The sequence below is a fragment of the Periophthalmus magnuspinnatus genome, chromosome 8 (genome assembly GCF_009829125.3).
Source record: "Periophthalmus magnuspinnatus isolate fPerMag1 chromosome 8, fPerMag1.2.pri, whole genome shotgun sequence".
Classification (NCBI taxonomy): Eukaryota; Metazoa; Chordata; class Actinopteri; order Gobiiformes; family Gobiidae; genus Periophthalmus; species Periophthalmus magnuspinnatus.
In genome coordinates, this window is record NC_047133.1 from 1,807,508 (window position 1) to 1,824,234 (window position 16,727).

General features: G+C 44.0%; 1 protein-coding gene across 2 annotated transcripts in view; it reads right to left on the reverse strand.

Moving 5' to 3' along the window:
• Positions 1–16,517, reverse strand: part of tnrc18 (trinucleotide repeat containing 18) — a 38,600-nt gene extending 22,083 nt beyond the window's left edge. The window contains exons 1-4 of one of the 2 annotated variants that reach the window (XM_055223877.1): positions 16,355–16,517; positions 14,696–15,008; positions 3,881–4,021; positions 89–193 (exon numbers count right to left, since the gene is read on the reverse strand). In XM_055223877.1, the coding sequence (XP_055079852.1) occupies positions 89–193; positions 3,881–4,021; positions 14,696–14,903 (454 nt within the window). In that variant the 5' untranslated portion in view covers positions 14,904–15,008; positions 16,355–16,517. The remainder of the gene's footprint in view (positions 1–88; positions 194–3,880; positions 4,022–14,695; positions 15,009–16,354) is intronic. The other variant, XM_033971827.2, reaches the window with a different exon arrangement.
• Between the last annotated feature and the right edge of the window lie 210 nt (positions 16,518–16,727).

The window sequence follows — 16,727 nt, forward strand, 5'->3', positions numbered from 1 at the left end:
ACATGCATCCCACTTCCCTGATGTATTACAGGCCAGACTCCACATTTTGCTGCTCGTCTGTGTGGATCTGCTCATGTCGAGGACTGACCTTTATGGGAGTCGTAGAGTGGGTGCTGGGAGAGCGATGGTGAGTCCAGGTGCCCCAAGGACAGGTACGGGCTGGAGTACAGGCTGCTCGGGAGAGGGGGGTAGCCTGGGGAGATGAATATAGACCGGGTCAGAAAATGTTAGGAACGAAAAGTAAAAAATAAGCAAGTGAACGGCGTCATTAAAATGCCAGGGACTTTTGTGCAGAAATGTTTTGTGCTTCTGGGGAACAGGTGGGTCCAAGATTAGCTGGGCACAAGCCACAACTCCCCTGGATCGACTCCTACAAGCATAATGCTCATTTAGGCCCATTCCACGACACCTTTATATTGAACTGACAAACATTTTTATAACAACTTTTATAGATTTTGTTCTGTATTTTTGAGATTTTATTCTCAAAGTGCAATTTTTGGCGTTCTTATTGAATTCGTTTTGATTATATTGAGGCAGGTCACATGACACCTCTAGTTTGAGGCCAAGTAGTTTGAGGCTCTGTTAAAGTTTGAGCCGGTTGACCTCATGTCACCTAAAACAACTCAATTTGTGCCTGGGGTCAGCTGGTTGGGCAAGTCTGCCGCATGGTCAGCTGCTGCTCTCAGAGACTCGCTCTTAATATAGACCACATCTCTATACACCCAATGCTTTGGATATCTGTGTTAGAGCTCACTGCAACCGTGTCACTGACCGCAAATAACTGAAAAAATGTCTGCCACCCGGAGAGGGCAAGACATTCACACCAGTGCAAGAAATATCAAAGACGCCGCCGCCTTTCATGGAGCTGCGGTAGATCCTGAATACTGTCTAAACGTGTTGTGCAAAGCAGAAGTGGAGCTGGGTGTTGGAGCGTCACTGGGCTGGGAACAGAAATATAAGCTTCATGATGTGCGGCACGCTGCAAATGTTTCCCGTAAAGCTTCTTTTGCCAACAATACGAGTCGGCCTTGATTTCTGCGGCTCAGAAGTGAAGATCCGCGGCAGAGCAATGGCAGATCTCAGACGGCGCTCCGATCTAGCTCTTAGCTTCTGCCCGGAAACTGCTCCAGCTCTGAGTAACTTTAGCTGCTGTTAACACCAGCCACCAGGTATTAGGGATCTCTGAGACGGAAAGATTTATCTCATATCAGACCAAACCGAGTTCACAGCTTCCCTGCTCACCAAGGGATTTAGCATCTACAGCCAGAGCCAAAGCTTATGCAATACTAAACTTTAGCAGAGCCCGTTTCTCCCGTCGTGACCACGTTTCAAAATGTCCAAAGAAACAGGATCTTCGATTAAAGCATTTTTTATTTACTTCATGTTTGAATAAAAATGGTGAGCATACATTTTGGAGTATGTACATATCTTATAATTTAAAGTTGGTTTTTTTAGGTAAAATTGTGAAAACTTATTAAAAAAAATGAATGGAAATTAAAACTGCAAGCAGAGATAAAGGGCCCTCGCCACAGTGGGTCAGCTGCTTGTCAGCCTCATCTTGACATGTGAGTCAATATTTCCAGTGTCATGTTGGAGATAAATGTTTACGGCCCTTTGTAACTTTGCAGGGGGCGCTGGAGAGACATTTTTAATCCACACATTTGTCCAGCTCATCAAAAGACACTACATTGGGTTTGTCTGAATTCGATGTTGTTTGCAAAAGTTACAGGAACTTTTATGCTTCGTTAAGAGCTCGTTATAACTAATTATAAATAATCTCACTGAGACTTATGTAAATTATTTTAACAAGTTTTGACCCCAGATATGTCCTGATGATGCTGCCTCAGTTTGGAGATCAAAACTCTAGGACAAGTTCATTAAAGTACGAGGTCTAGATTTTGGATGTCTCAAGTTTGACCCAATATGGCCGTCGTCCTCTGTGGTTTAGGGCGGGGCCATAATATACTTTTTTGTTTATCTCGGGATGTTCTATGTACCTGCCAGGTTTTCAGGTTTGTTTGTTTTGTATTCAAAAAAAAAAAAAAATTCACCATGTCCATGCCCAACATTTTATTTAAAATGTAATTGATAACCTTTTATTGTACATGGGTTTCATGTGTTTTGGCCAAGTTTGAAGTGTTTTTGATGAAAACTGTTGGAGATGTTAAAAGATTATGAGGAGTAATTTTGTCAACCCTGGATGTGATTCATTATGGCCGCCTTCCTGTAGGGTTTAGGGCGGGGCCATAATGTCATTTTTACATGTCCTGACGGAACCTAATTTTGATGCCGTTTCATTTAATTACTATGACATTTTTCTGGACCCTGCTCCCATAAGGGGCGATGTAAATCTGTATTTGACTGGGCAATATTTTTTCCTGGGGTCTTCATTCACTGAACACTGAATTTTTGCAATTTTCCTCAAAATTGTAGAAATTCAATAGGGCACTTTGTGCTTGGCACAATAAAAAAGATAAACTATAATGAACAATGTGTTTGTGTGTGTGTGTGTGTGTATATATATATATATATATATGTATATAAATAAACAATCACACACACACACACACATACAAACATAAGAAATAGGTAATAGGTTTAATATATTTTATATATACAAAGTTACTCTGTTAGTAACTTTTGGCTGAATAAGATAAAGTCATGTTCAATCTGATCGACTTGTTTTAAACAGCATCAAATTAGATTTGTGATTGAGATGCTGTGATACCATCCACTTTAAATTAACCTAAAAGGAATCCACTCGTCCTTCAACCACCATCACATGAGAAAGATGCACCGTGGCACAACTATTATCTGACCCTCGACTCTTCAGATCGTCTGAGGACCTGGACACAGGGCAATGAGGATGGACAGTTTCTATACGCCGCAGTGGGACAAGGAAACTGTATAAGACTGTAAATATAAAGCCGGGATGGAAAATGTCTGAAAAAGTGGGCCAGGAGATGGGCTGAGGAAAAAAAAAGTGGACATGAAGGTCAAAAAGCACAGAAGAAGAAGATGGATTACAGCGGGTTTGACAGGCCCAAGGAAGGAAACAGAGGAGGACAGAAGAAGTGGGACAGTAGCAGTCGAGGAGGTACCAGCACAGACAGAAGTGGAGCAGGATCCCACTGGTGTAAGCGATGAGAAACACAAGAGGAACAAGCCTCCTGGGCACGCAGCGGGACACACAGCGGGACACGCACATGCAAGACGTGTCATTAAAATACGATGGGACTTTAGTTTGGGCCTGAATTATGCACCGCTGAGCACAAGTTTGTTATAATCTTAGAAATAGTATAGTTTTCCCTCATGGAATTTATGAATGTCACATTTCTGTCTGATCATTCTAGATGATGATTTATACATAAAAGAGGTACAGAAAAAAATGCAATGTTTTATATACAGTGGCCTCTCACTTTATCACGGTTCACCTTTTACTGTCTATTTTTTGTGCACTTTTATATGCTTTTTTTTTTTTTTAAATAGTGTATGAACGTGCGTTGTGTTCTGCGTCCTGATTGGCTAAGGGACTGTGTTTGTGGGTTTTGTCGGGGAGAAAACAAATAGCAATGTCGATGAAACGTTCTGCACCGACAAAGGCGCCTACGAAGGTTTGAACTTTAACTTCAAACGAGAGAGAAATGTGAGAAAATGTTAACGCCTGTGTGAGAAAAGTGTATAAAGTGTGTGGTGAGGGGTTTTACAGACAAAAACAGAGAATAATGTAAAAAATAAAGCTGATACTTCGCGGATTTCGCCTATTACGGGTTATTTTTACAACGTGACCCCCACGATAAACCAGGGACCACTGTATATATATATTTTATCAACCACAACATAATTGTCCATCACAGCTCCACAGACACAGTGCGCTCACCTTCATGAGCGTGCGACGCCCAGAGCTGGGCCATCTGAAGGCTGCTGGGATTTGTTGATCTGTATGAAGGATCAGAGGTCAACTGAGAGGGGCCTGGAAAACCCGACAAGAAGGGACTGGAGCTTGCTGGGAAGGCATCGCCTGTGAAGGGAAAAAATAGATGGAAGACCGTCAATCACCGTAGTAACCGCAAAGACCTGAATGATAAAGAGCCATGGCGTTCAATACATACTGTACATGCTGTCACTTCACCGTGCGAGTGTGTGCATGTGTGTGCATGTGTGTGTGTGTGTGAGATCAATAAGTGCAGAGGAAGTCTGTAGTAATCACATTATTACTGAGTCACCCTGCACTCCGTTTCAGTGAGACCACAAATTCACTGCACTCAGACGGAGAGTAAATGTAACCACAAAACTAAAAAGCCACAATCATCACAACAGGGGCTAAACCGCGCGGGGTCGTGCGGAGGCTGCCCCGTCCCAGGAGAACAAACTATCTGAAAAGGACATTAGAGGAAGGGACCCAAGTGACACGCCCACCCTCGCACGGGGAAGCTGTGCCTGAACGTGAGAACAGTGAGAACAGTGAGCAGTTTTTGTCCGCAGTTTGATTTAAGTCTGTCAGATTAATGAACGGGTGAGCGCCTAAACCTTTATCCTCCACGCATGTCAGCAGAATGAATCTTCAGGAGAGAACAGAAATGTAGTCAATGATTCCAGATGAAATATTTGCCCAGGTCAACAGTAATATCCAAAATCAATACTTTCAGAGCGTATGCACAGTGGAGGACAGAACACAACTGTACATCAATTTACGAAGGATAGAGTAAAGTGGGGCAGAAAACGACCATTCAAAACACTGGTTACACGAGACAAATATTACATCTTTCAAACTGACACTGGTAAAGGACGGGCTGAACAACTGAACTTTTTGTACATCTGTAGGTTTGCAATTTGTTTTCTCCACAACAAAACCCACAATGTCGATGAAACGTTCTGCACCGACAAAGACGCCTACGAAGGTTTGAACTTTGAGAGTGTTTAAACAAGAGAGAAATGTGAGAAAATGTTAACGCCTGTGTGAGAAAAGTGTATAAAGTGTGTGGTGAGGGGTTTTACAGACAAAAACATAGAGAATAATGCAAAAAATAAAGCTGACTACGTGATAAACGAGGGTCCACTGTGAGCTAAAGGCATTCGTAACCAGCATAAAAAGTGTAACAAATTAAATATCTGAAGAAAAAAAATCTACAAAATACAACTTTACTGTACAATTTACTGCACGTGTTATGGATTTGAAAGCACTGACATCATCAAATATCGATTATCAGCCACAACAGCAGTACTAATACTTGAAATTGGAGAAAAAATCCATAGCAGACCATCCATAATAACATTCTTGCGTGATGCACTGATCAGATTCTCAATACAGAGTTTGACAAATGAAGCCGACCCTTGGAAAACACGCCATATTTCCTCCACGTGATTTTATCTGTCGTTTTTATTGAACCCACCCACCGTGTGCAATCTGATCATGAATAAACTTTGAACCATTGGACCAAGGGTGCTTTTTCCCAACCACCAACCGCAGCCCGTAAGAGCCGGAGAGGGACTTCGGGTTGAGTTCGACCTCCTCCCACACGCACCGCCCCGTTACTGGACACAGCGCGCAGCAATCACCTTGATAAAACTAACCATGTGTGTAGGGGAAAGGTGGCGTCTACATATGGGCCGGGGGGGGGAGGAGGACTGGCTCTTTTCTATGGGTCCTGGGGGATTTGGAGCAGCACATCGAGCCCCTCCTCACGTCCTTGCATCTAAATCAGTACATTAAAAACACAGAATTGTAAATCTATAACACACCGCGGCTTTCCCACTTGATCACTCCGAGCTTTTCTCCGTCTCTTTCCGTCAAAAGCCGGTCGTTTGGTGCACGTGCGATCGCAGACATGTGCAAACAGTTCGGCGTGGGTTTGCAGCGAATGCCCTTTGAGTCAGGCACACTGCGGGAGCTGCACACACAGAATGGACACGCAAAGTACACACACACGTGCCAAAACACTCCAGTTCCACAGCACCGATATCTACGCAAATGCTCCAGCGCCATCACTGTGTTAAAGTTAATGTGTGGAGGGACAACACCACCCTGCTGCCCACGCAAATAACAACTAAAAAGGTCAAAACATATCAGGAAATGTCACTAGAAATCTGTATGAAACAACGCCCAACACAGTACTGTCCATGTAGCTTCTTTTTATGGATAATTTTATGTATATACTGCCATGATATACTCAGATTATAGTGGGAAAATTATCACCGTATTATGAATGTTGTTATGAAGAAGCTAAATTTGAAACAATACTGATAACAATACTACTATGTTGCAAAATATATTTAAAGTTCAAGACATTTTACAACATTTTAACCAGTTTCTTTTGAATGTGCATAATGTCGTTTGAATATAGTTAGTGATAATCCAAAAAAATGTAATTAAAACAACAAGATATCATTTATTATATTATTTTATGTGCATTTTTAATCAATATCGTCCACCTGATCAGCGATTATCTTATCTTACCAAGCCATTCATTTACCAAATAATAATTTTTTAATAATTACATGGTCATGTCCTCAAGGTCACATTACGAAATCCTTCTGTCAAAAACATGTTTAGAAGCCAACTGGTTCAGCCTGAAGGAAGCGGGGTTTTTTGTGTTAAACTTAATTTGCATGTGTGCTGTGAGTTTACAGGACTGTTTGACCGAGCACGATGAAAATAAACATTTTAAACATATTTAAGTAACAGAATGACAAATGCAGGTTAAATCCACAGAGCAAATCCACAAAACATACAAGATCCTGTTGTAATTGACAGTGAGAGATGGACTGTTTGACCGACTAATCACTTAATCTTCATTGTGTTTGTACGGTCTTCATGATATATTTCAATTTCCAAATATCAAAAGTACGTCTTGTAACACTCACGCCTGATTACAATTCCAATAAAGTTATTTGAAAACTCTCTTGCGCCGTCGCTCTGTCCTAGAACGTGTGGCCAAACTGTTGTTTTTGCAGATTATTCTGGTCAATAACACGCTTCTTAATTGTTGCCTGATGTGTGCAGCCGACCATACACACACACACAGTCCTTCTCTAAACACTGACGGATTATTATTATTATTATTAACTCGACTATTCAAAGTCCGAGCGCACGTCAGCACTTTCCATTCCTCAGGGGTCTCGGGGCAGTCACACGCCCCCCCGCGCTCCAGGCTCTGGGTCAATACGTGCATCTAAACGCCACTGCTCAGAAGGAGAAGTTGTTGTAGAGCAAGTCATTTTTTTTAAAGCTGTAGTGCAACCGCCTCCTACTGCAACTCTGCAAATATTATTCCAAATACAAGAGCCACTGTTGATACTTGAATAATGCGATTGCTACTTCAACTACCAGGCTGCACCACAAATACGGCACAAATACAGCACAAACACGGCACAACTACACTAGTTTTATGCAGCAAAAATCTCGAATACTCTTCCCGGGATGTGTGCATTTATTGTTAGGCTGTAACAAATATAGTATCATAGATTTTTCCGTTAAACTGTAATAGTAGTGCACTTTTAACCAGTTGTATTTTGACCCAACTGAGATTTTTACTTTTTCTAAGCCTTGAGTACATCTTCTACCACGATTACAACTGCCGCTTTACTAGAAACTCTACTACGTCCACCTTTATTTAACCAATAACTTAATAAAACATGGTCCAAACTGAGAATTCTGCTTAAGATTGGACTCAAACATCAGCCGTTTTCAAGGCAGCAGCTAAAAGGAGAACACCAATAAATAAATAACTCAAAGCTAGAAAAGTTACTTGACACATTTCGACAAAGCTCAGAGCAAGTCGTACAACACAATCCCCTTTTTCCCTTTTTCCTGGTTGTGAACGGTAAAGTGAGTAGAGACGAGGAGGGGGGCCGAGCAGGGGGAAAACATTTGCACTTCCCGTTCCAGAAACAACATCCAAATGGTAGCTGAGAGGAAAAGTGCCTCTTTTAATGTTTGGGAATGACTCTTTGATTACCCCCCTCTCTCTGCCCTTTTCCTCTTCTCACAAACGCACACAAACACACACAAACGCACACAAACAGGCACAAACGCACACAAACACACTCTCACAATTGGCTCTCCCTTCACAAGACGACCAGTTTGCCAAAAAAATACTCCCTGACGTCCCAGCGTGCACAAAACCACCATTTTACAGATCCTCGTCTAGAGTCACACCTACACAAACGGTTAAATATGAAACTTAGAACTTATCGATTGAAGATTGACAGATGGAATCTAAAAACGGCGATGTTTTATGAAAAAAAAGACAAAAAAGACAAAAAAGTCAGCCCCACATCTGAGCAAACCCATGTGTTTCCATCAAGGCCGAGTACGCTGGAGGGAGATACCTATTGATCCCACTATTTTTTATTTATTTATTTATTTTTTATTCTCCATTCAAACGGGTAAAGCCGTTTCTCTCGATCAGAAGCGAGTACTCCCTCCAACACTGGTAACCATTATAGCAGGCAGTGTGGCGGGAAAGGTCACGAAAACACAGGAGGAAGATGTGAGAGTGGATTTATGTGCAGGTCTGAGCGCACGTTAATCATTTCAGAATGTTCCTGTCGGGGAGGAGTGCACTTTTTGTTTGACACTGAACAAGAATCCCCTTTTCAAGCCGTGTAAACGTGTGTCCGCTTATGTCACGCACCAGTTAGGACAAGCCGGGTTTTATTTTATTGCCTGTTATACACTAGAGAAACTGTAAAAACACACTTGTAATAATGTACAGTATGTCCTAAATTACAGCTAGTTTCCCTTTAAGTTATGAGTCTCGCAGCGTTCACGACTTCCCACATACCAAACCGCTCATAAAAGACATTCTTAAGACTTGTAAATACTCAATACTTTTGGTTTTTAGCGATTAGTACCAGAAGAAGTTTAGTCCGCGCCTGGCACATCTTCAACGGGGACAATCGTGCGGAGTTTAGTTGCAGATTTCTTCCGTGACAGTTGGATGGAAGCGCCCCTCGTGTGAGTTGGAGCCTCGTAGTGATCGCGCTCCCAAATCTCCTGTGAAGACGGCAGGTGTTGTTTTGACACAATCCTCCATAGCAACAAATGGGAATGCGGTGGCGACAGGCGTGCGCACACACAAACGCACACAAACGCAGGACATGCAGGGACAGACGTGTGTACGCTGGGGCCGGTGGGACAGCTAACCCTAACCTGGTTTAATGTGTAACCTGCAGAAGCATAAATAACTGCAGGTGTTATCTTATCAGCGCATTCCTTTCAACATTAATACTGTGTTGTTAAGAGCACGACTAATAGAGAAGCCAAACAGATCAAATTCCCCCGCAGGAACGTATTACAGCATCAATAAAAAAGTCCTAATTGTGTCATGTTTATTCGAAATTAAACTGGTTCCAAAAACAAGTGTTGGCAGTGGGTTTATTGCTTTTGATTGCATGTGGTTTGGTCATCATTAAAAGGTGGAAATTATGGTTTTGAAATGTACAAAATTCAAAAACCATCACCCGTAGATGATCGAGAGTGACTTGCAGCACGGTGAGCAGATTACACGTTGCGTAATTCGTTACTATTGTGGTTTAATTGGAGTCGGTTTATCTGGTTTGAAATGGATCCACTTATTAGCACGTCTCTACTTTGCGCTGTGCAGTCGTGCTAACGAAAGTAACACATACCATAACTGACTTTTACACCTCAACTAAAAATGTTACCTAATTATCCAGAGCAGCACATTCAATCTTATGTAATGAGACGAGAGTTAAGTCACAGCGCGGCGTGTGACCTTTTGGTGTGCCGCGGGCTGTTGTTTGACTTAAGGAAGGCTCTTGCAGATGGAGAACAGGTTAGCTAATGCACTGGGTATTTGGACATGCCATGGCACGATTAATTCAAACACACTATCACTCTTGAGGTGTGTGTGTGAGGTTTGTGCGCGCCGTTTGTCTGCATCTGACAGGTTTATTGTAGAAGGGCAGTGCTGCCTTGTGCTTTCTCTTAAGCAGCCTGTTTTCTCTCTTGAAGGATCCAATTAATCTGAGAGCCGGACCTGTCCCGGCTGCATACTCGCACACACCGAGGGGTCCTGTGTCTTGAATATATATAAACACACCCTCACCACATTAATTTAAACATAAACAGACACACACAGACCCGCCAGTGTGGAAGACAAATTGGTATCGTAGCAAAGCAACTCTGGCCCTGCCCCACAAGCTGTATGAATTATGCACTCACATATGCCCTTTTCTGTGTATATCGGAGAGCTATAAAGCAGAGGTGCTCAGGTACTGCTGACTGTGCACTGGCTACTCCCCGTGTTTTTCAACTGCGCTGTTGTAGTTTCCAAAGACTTCCTAAACTTCAACTAGCAATAGGCTTGTCTAGGATTTGAAATGTGCAAACAGGAGTTACAAGCCTCATGGAGTCATCTAAACATTCATTTTTTTTATTTAAGTGACTCTGAAACTTGATACACAGGTTGAATACTTTAATTTTCCATGTTAGCGTTTCATCTAAAAGCACTATATATAGATGTAGAGTTTAAACACTCAGCGTTTGAAGGTCTACCATATTTATCTAGCCCAGTATGAGTGTGTTGTGGTCAGGAGGATAACTCTCGGTGTTTTTCCCTTCGCACAGAGTCTCGAGGGGGAAACCCCAGCCCTAACTGCACTAAGCACAATCACATGCTTCTATTCGCATACACAAGAGCTCTCAATCCGCTCATCCGTCTCGCCCCGAATGCACAAACATCCAGCACAGCTCTTATCCTGCATATAAAAAACTAAAACATTACACTTCACCTCTGGGAACAAGACTATTTAGGTCCACGTTCCCATTTGTCTTGGGCCGTTTTCATCGCTTATCTATTGACCTTCCTTCGCTGTTCTAACACTTACATTTGCATCTGCTTCCCTCCACACTGAATGAGAGGCTTTCTATACAAATGCCAACAAAAAAAGGAAAAAAAAGTGTTTCCTCTTCATTATCTATACATTAGTTCATTGGTCATTTTGTAGTTTAAACGTAATCACTGAAAGTTTACAGAACAAACAATAGACTCATTATAAATTAGAGAAGCACTTACATAACCGAGGCCAGTGTAGTGGATTATAATCCTCACAGTAATTATCTTTTTTTATTGTTGCCAAGAGACAAATAAAGTAAAACCATTTCCTCATTGTGATTGTTATTTTCAGTTTCTGCCAATAAAAACAATTGTCAAAGGAGATAAAACACTGTTTATACTTAGAAACTAAAATGAACTCATCCCACCCAAACAGTTTTAACAGAGCAGAAACTGAGTGAGCAATAAAATCATATCAAGTCCTGGAGATTTTCCTAAATCTATTATCTTCATCTGGGAAATCCCTGATATGAGACTAGGGATGACACCATCGGATTTTAATGATACATTTATTGAGAGTCGGATCGTCATAGTTTCTGGCTCGATGATCAAACAGTGAAATCGTTATTTTCACTTTCAGTCACGGTGTAGAGTCGAGTAGATCATTCTAGTACATGATCAGCTTCATAAAAACTACTTCTGGAATGATTAAATGAAGTTAATGTGCCAGAAAACAGCCAGAAAAACTACTTTGCATTTAGATTTACTTTAACTGAGAGATTATTAAAGCTTCTAAAATATCCAGATTATATTAAATTACATCAACTCTCCAGTGTCTGAGCGGGGGTCACGTAACTAACACACGGGGCATTTAAATATTTGTATAACTCATGTACATTGTATATTTTCATTTCCCCAAACAGTTCAACCTTAGCGTGTTTTTACTATTTTCCCCTCCGTCGCTGGATATGTCGCTGGCACAGGAAGTGATGTGTTTTGGCTTCCCGTCGGCTGTGGCAACATGGCTCTGTTTGCTTTGAACAAATGAATAGAGGCAGGAAAAATCAGGATAAAAACGCCGCGCATATGTGATCTTTTGGAAACGTTCGCCGGTCGTACCTCCGCTGCGAGGGGGGAGGGAGGGAAGGTGGAGGTCCAAGAGGACAGATGGCCCCAATCTGGTGATGGAGGCAACGGCGGGGCCTCCGATAGACAGAGGACCACTTACAGCCGTTTTACATCTCTAAACACGGACTAATAACTAATCCTGTTTTCATATCCTCTGCATAAATAAAGAGGGGAGGGCGCTGCGGGCCACGGAGCCGACCTGTAAGCGGCTGTTGTGCTGCAGGGTGCACGGGGGGGACAAGCGTCAGAATGTTAAAAAGTACAAGAAAGAGGAAGGTGTTTAAGAGACGAAAACCTGCACTGAAGCGGGAAAAAGATGATCTTGAATGTCATTTCATTTAACATTGCATTGTACTGGAACGAGCGTAGCCAGTTTACGGTTTTACTCCACGAGATGCACCGCTGTCGTCGTTATTACGTTTCTCAAGTTGAGCTAAGACGCTTTTTGTTTACGACGAGAACCGACACTGCCTGATCTTTCTGTCAGTTGTGGTTATCAAAGATTACATTGTTTGCAATCCCACAGAACTGCTGAGAAGGTTCCCGAGCCAAACGGCGGTTAAAACGGCACACCCCTACGGAGAAAAACAGCCAACGTCAACAGTGCGGAGTGTGCGGCGGATTCTATAAAGTGCGTGTATTTAGAGATGTAAACAAGAACGGCGGTGGGTGACTCTCTCCGGCTCTTTGATCGCCCTTGAACTCTTGATTCAAACCGTTTATCGCAATTAAAAAGAATCACATTTAAACTGTTCGAATTACAGCGTCGTTATCGTGTAATAGGCTTGAAGGTGTTATTACATGCTCGAGAAGGGCTTTGGTTAATGTAATGTCCGGGGATCTGATATTGAAGAGCGTGATAAAGCCCAATGACCCGTGTCGTACAGTGGGAAAAGAAGAAGAAGAAGAAGAAGAAGAAGAAGATGACAGGAGCTGTGTATGTGTGGGGGAAGAACACAATATTATAGTCTGTTTTTAAAGTCTGCTTCGAGTACCAGGCTGGGCTCTACAGCGTTTGGGTCAATTCCACTTCGAGCCCCTTGGCAACACATCCAGAACTCCACACATGCCAACTCACTGCGCACACACACACACCCACCACAAGCAGTTTTCAGCTCATTTCCGAGCCATGGGAAGCCGTAATACGCTGCCAATGAAGTGCTGCGGTGCAATGGTGTTACATCCAACAGGATTCGAGTGGAAATATTCGAGGCGTTCCTCCAGAGCTTCAAAGTGGGCACTGTCAGAAATCAAGAGGAACAAACAGCGTGCGCTCACCTCTTTTCGCCGCGACACAGCCATCAATCGGGGTAAACACGACACGCCGCGAGCCGATTTTCATCTCCTGACAGATTTTCATGCGCGGACCTCAGCTGCGCCAGTGCCCCCCGACCCGTTTGACACGCCTCCTTTTCAACGCGCACCTAAACCTTTCTGCACTCCAAAAACAGCTAAGTGGTGCGTTTAAACTGGCACTAGACGCGGAAGGAGTATGAAAAGAAGTGCAATTTACCTCTGAAAAGAAACCAGAGAAACCGTGTCCGCAGCTACGTGACTTCAGCGGGATGCAAAGTAACTCGATGAGAGCGTTTGTCAGACTTTCCATTTCCAAAACAGCGGCAGATCTACGCTTCCCCAACACACGGTCGACCTAGTGCGACGGCTCGTGGACCGCAAAACTGTATGTAAACACAGTTATCTTTCAGGCTGCGTTATTACGAGACTTACGTTACTAATGGTAGAAGCAGATCTGTGTCAGCAGTGGAAGTAAAAGGCAAAATGTGCAGCTCGATGGGGAGTTAGTATAATGGTCTGTATGAAGAGCCCATTCACACACCCACACCACAGGGACGCAGTGGTGTAAACAAACACTCTTTTCAAAACATCCAGCCTTTCCCCGATAGGTGCGCAGTTTAAAAATTAACACGTGTCAGTAAAAGAAGGTTTCCCTGCTGTTCCTCAATATGTTCTGCTCAAAATACCTCGGACTCAACCAAAGTAATTCTGACAGTTTCCTTTGAGAGAGAAAGAATTGTCCTGTCAACCATGTAAGGTCAGAACGTCACTGTCCTCCCTCTCCAGCAGTGACAGTGGAATGGTCCTCAGAGCTACACCCTGACCCTGACCTACACCTCAGCACTACTACGCCTCAGCACTACTACACCTCAGCACTACTACACCTCAGCACTACTACACCTCAGCACTACTACACCTCAGCACCTCAGAACTACACCTCAGCACCACTACACCTCAGCACCTCAGAACTACACCTCAGCGCCACTACACCTCAGCACTACTACACCTCAGCACCACTACACCTCAGCACCACTACACCTCAGCACCACTACACCTCAGCACCACTACACCTCAGCACCACTACACCTCAGCACCACTACACCTCAGCAGCACTAAACCTCACCACTACACCACCTCAGCACTACTACACCTCAGCACTAAACCTCAGTCCTCCACCTCAGCCCTGTCCGGGTCTAACACACACGGCCAGTGCATGACAAACACACAATATTCTACAAGCGACCGACGTCTCTGCTGATCCAGCTCTGGACACTCTTCAAACACAGACTTAAACAGCAGCCACACCTCCTCTTTAAATCAACATCGAGATTTAGCCTTTTTTTCACAAACGCTGTATTTCCAGCAGCTGTTAGAGCAAATCCTGCGGTAAAACAGCCAAAGATACAGAATGTGCGCCACAGTGGGGCTCTGCGCACAGTAGAACAGAGTTTACAGCTGAATACACTTACTGTGGTGTGAATGTAGGTTAATGGTCGATGGTAAAAATTTTCCGGAATGAAGAGGGGGCGGATGACTCGCGCCCAAGTGGCCGGAGGAGGGAGGGATCCTCCCGGCTGCAGCCGCAGCTCCGAGTCGGTGCTGCTCCATGGCGAGTCCGGCCAACAGCGGCGGAGGGACGTGGACGGAACGCGGAGGTCCAAAATCTCTGCCATCCATTATCCACGACAGAAAAAGTTACTCCAAATAAAAAGCCACTTTTGGCTATAATAATGTCCAGAGATTTTCGGGCGATACGTGCTCCTTTTCAGTCATGCTGCTGACCTAGAAAACACAACAACAAAATGCGCTTCATGTCAACAGTCAAACTGATCCTGGTCCGCGTTTGGGGGCGGACAGTTTTTGGATTCGTCCTGAAGCGCTCGGCCCGAGCAGCAGTGACGCAGTTTGGAAAAACACTTCAAAAACTAAACGCGCAGCACTTCCGAGTCTTTAAAAACACTGACTGAGTCTCCTGTGGTGTATTTATGCAGCTTTCAGCGCGCAGAATGATATTTACGTATTTTAAATTGCATTTTGTGCGGGTAGGATCCGCTGCGCCCCACCGCAAACCCCGAGCCGCTCACACCGAGCTGCAGCGCGGCTCACCCCGAGCTCCGAGCCGCTCAGAGCCGCTCAGAGCCGCTCAGAGCCGCTCTTCTCGGGGGAAGTTGGACGACGGGCGGCTCTAAACAGTCGGAGATTGAAGCGTTCCTCCACATCTCAGTCGCTCTGGAGCTTTTGGACCTCTGTGTTCCTCCTGCGCGTAAAGCAGCGGCGCTGGAGGCGTAAGTCAATCCTCCAGAAACACTGAAGGCGCATCAAATATAAATTTCAAACGGGTTAAAAATAAATAAGGTTGCAAAAGGCTGCTTCATTAATCAGCCGAGTTAGTGGTGTTTTGTTGCAGTCACAAATGCAAACAGCCTTCTCCAAGTTAAGACCAGGTGCTGAGCTCGAAACGCAACAAAAATATCCAAGTGACGCGTTTATTCGCACAAAAACTAAACCAAACACTGTCACCAGAAGCAGCGCGGGGATAAACTGCAATTAAAGATTAAAAGTCTGGACTTTCATGTTTGGCAGCGCGCGCGTCCAGGGTCCTGCGCTGTTTTTGGACAGAGACTTGGCACCTTATATTTTTGTGATTTTTGTTTTAAAGCGAATATCCTGAGTCCAGAGTCACAGAGGAACGAGACGAAAGTGGGATTAAGGTTCAGAGGCTGAGAGCAGAGACTCGTGACATCCAGGCGCGCGGGGTCTCAACAAACTCTTTCAATAAACCACAAGAAAACGCGAATCCCCCTAAAAAAAAAAACCTCTCAAAGCTAAAACCCTGAATCCTCCAAAGCAGCGACTTCACGGGTTTGTTTTCCACGCGGCTCCAGGGACAGCGGGACGCGGAGGAGCCACGTTTCAAACTTTTCACGGTTAACGAGGCACAAAACTTTCCCGCACGTAAATACAGACAAACTTGGATTTTACACAATCCAAACTGAAAGATTAACCGCTCGATGTGCGCAAAAACACCGCGCGCTTTTTAGTTTAGCGCAAAAATGTTTTTTTTTCCGTTTCTTTTGAAGAACGCAGAGGCAAAAACTGGACAAACAAGAAAATGACGTAGAGCTTACGTGAAGGATGGAAACAAGTAGACAGAGCTAAAAATCCAGACATGTTTGAAAATGTGCTGCTGTGGGTCTGAGTGAGTCCATTACGCGCAGCTCCAAAGGCGAAGACACCAGCGGAGAGCGAGCCTCCGTCGAGTCCCTAAACTCAAGAGCAATGAAACACAGCATTGTTCGGCTGGCCACGCCCCTCTCCTTCTCCTCCACCGAGCCCCTGCCCAGCCCAAGCCTCCACCACATCACCACGTCCCATTGGCTGCAGAGGCTGTCGCTCAAACTCAATTGCGTTACTGAAAAAAGCTGCTCTGGCCGCGCGCCAGGACCATAAAACCAATTATGGAGCGAGGAGGCTGAGCCGTTTCAAGGTCCCCTCTCCCTT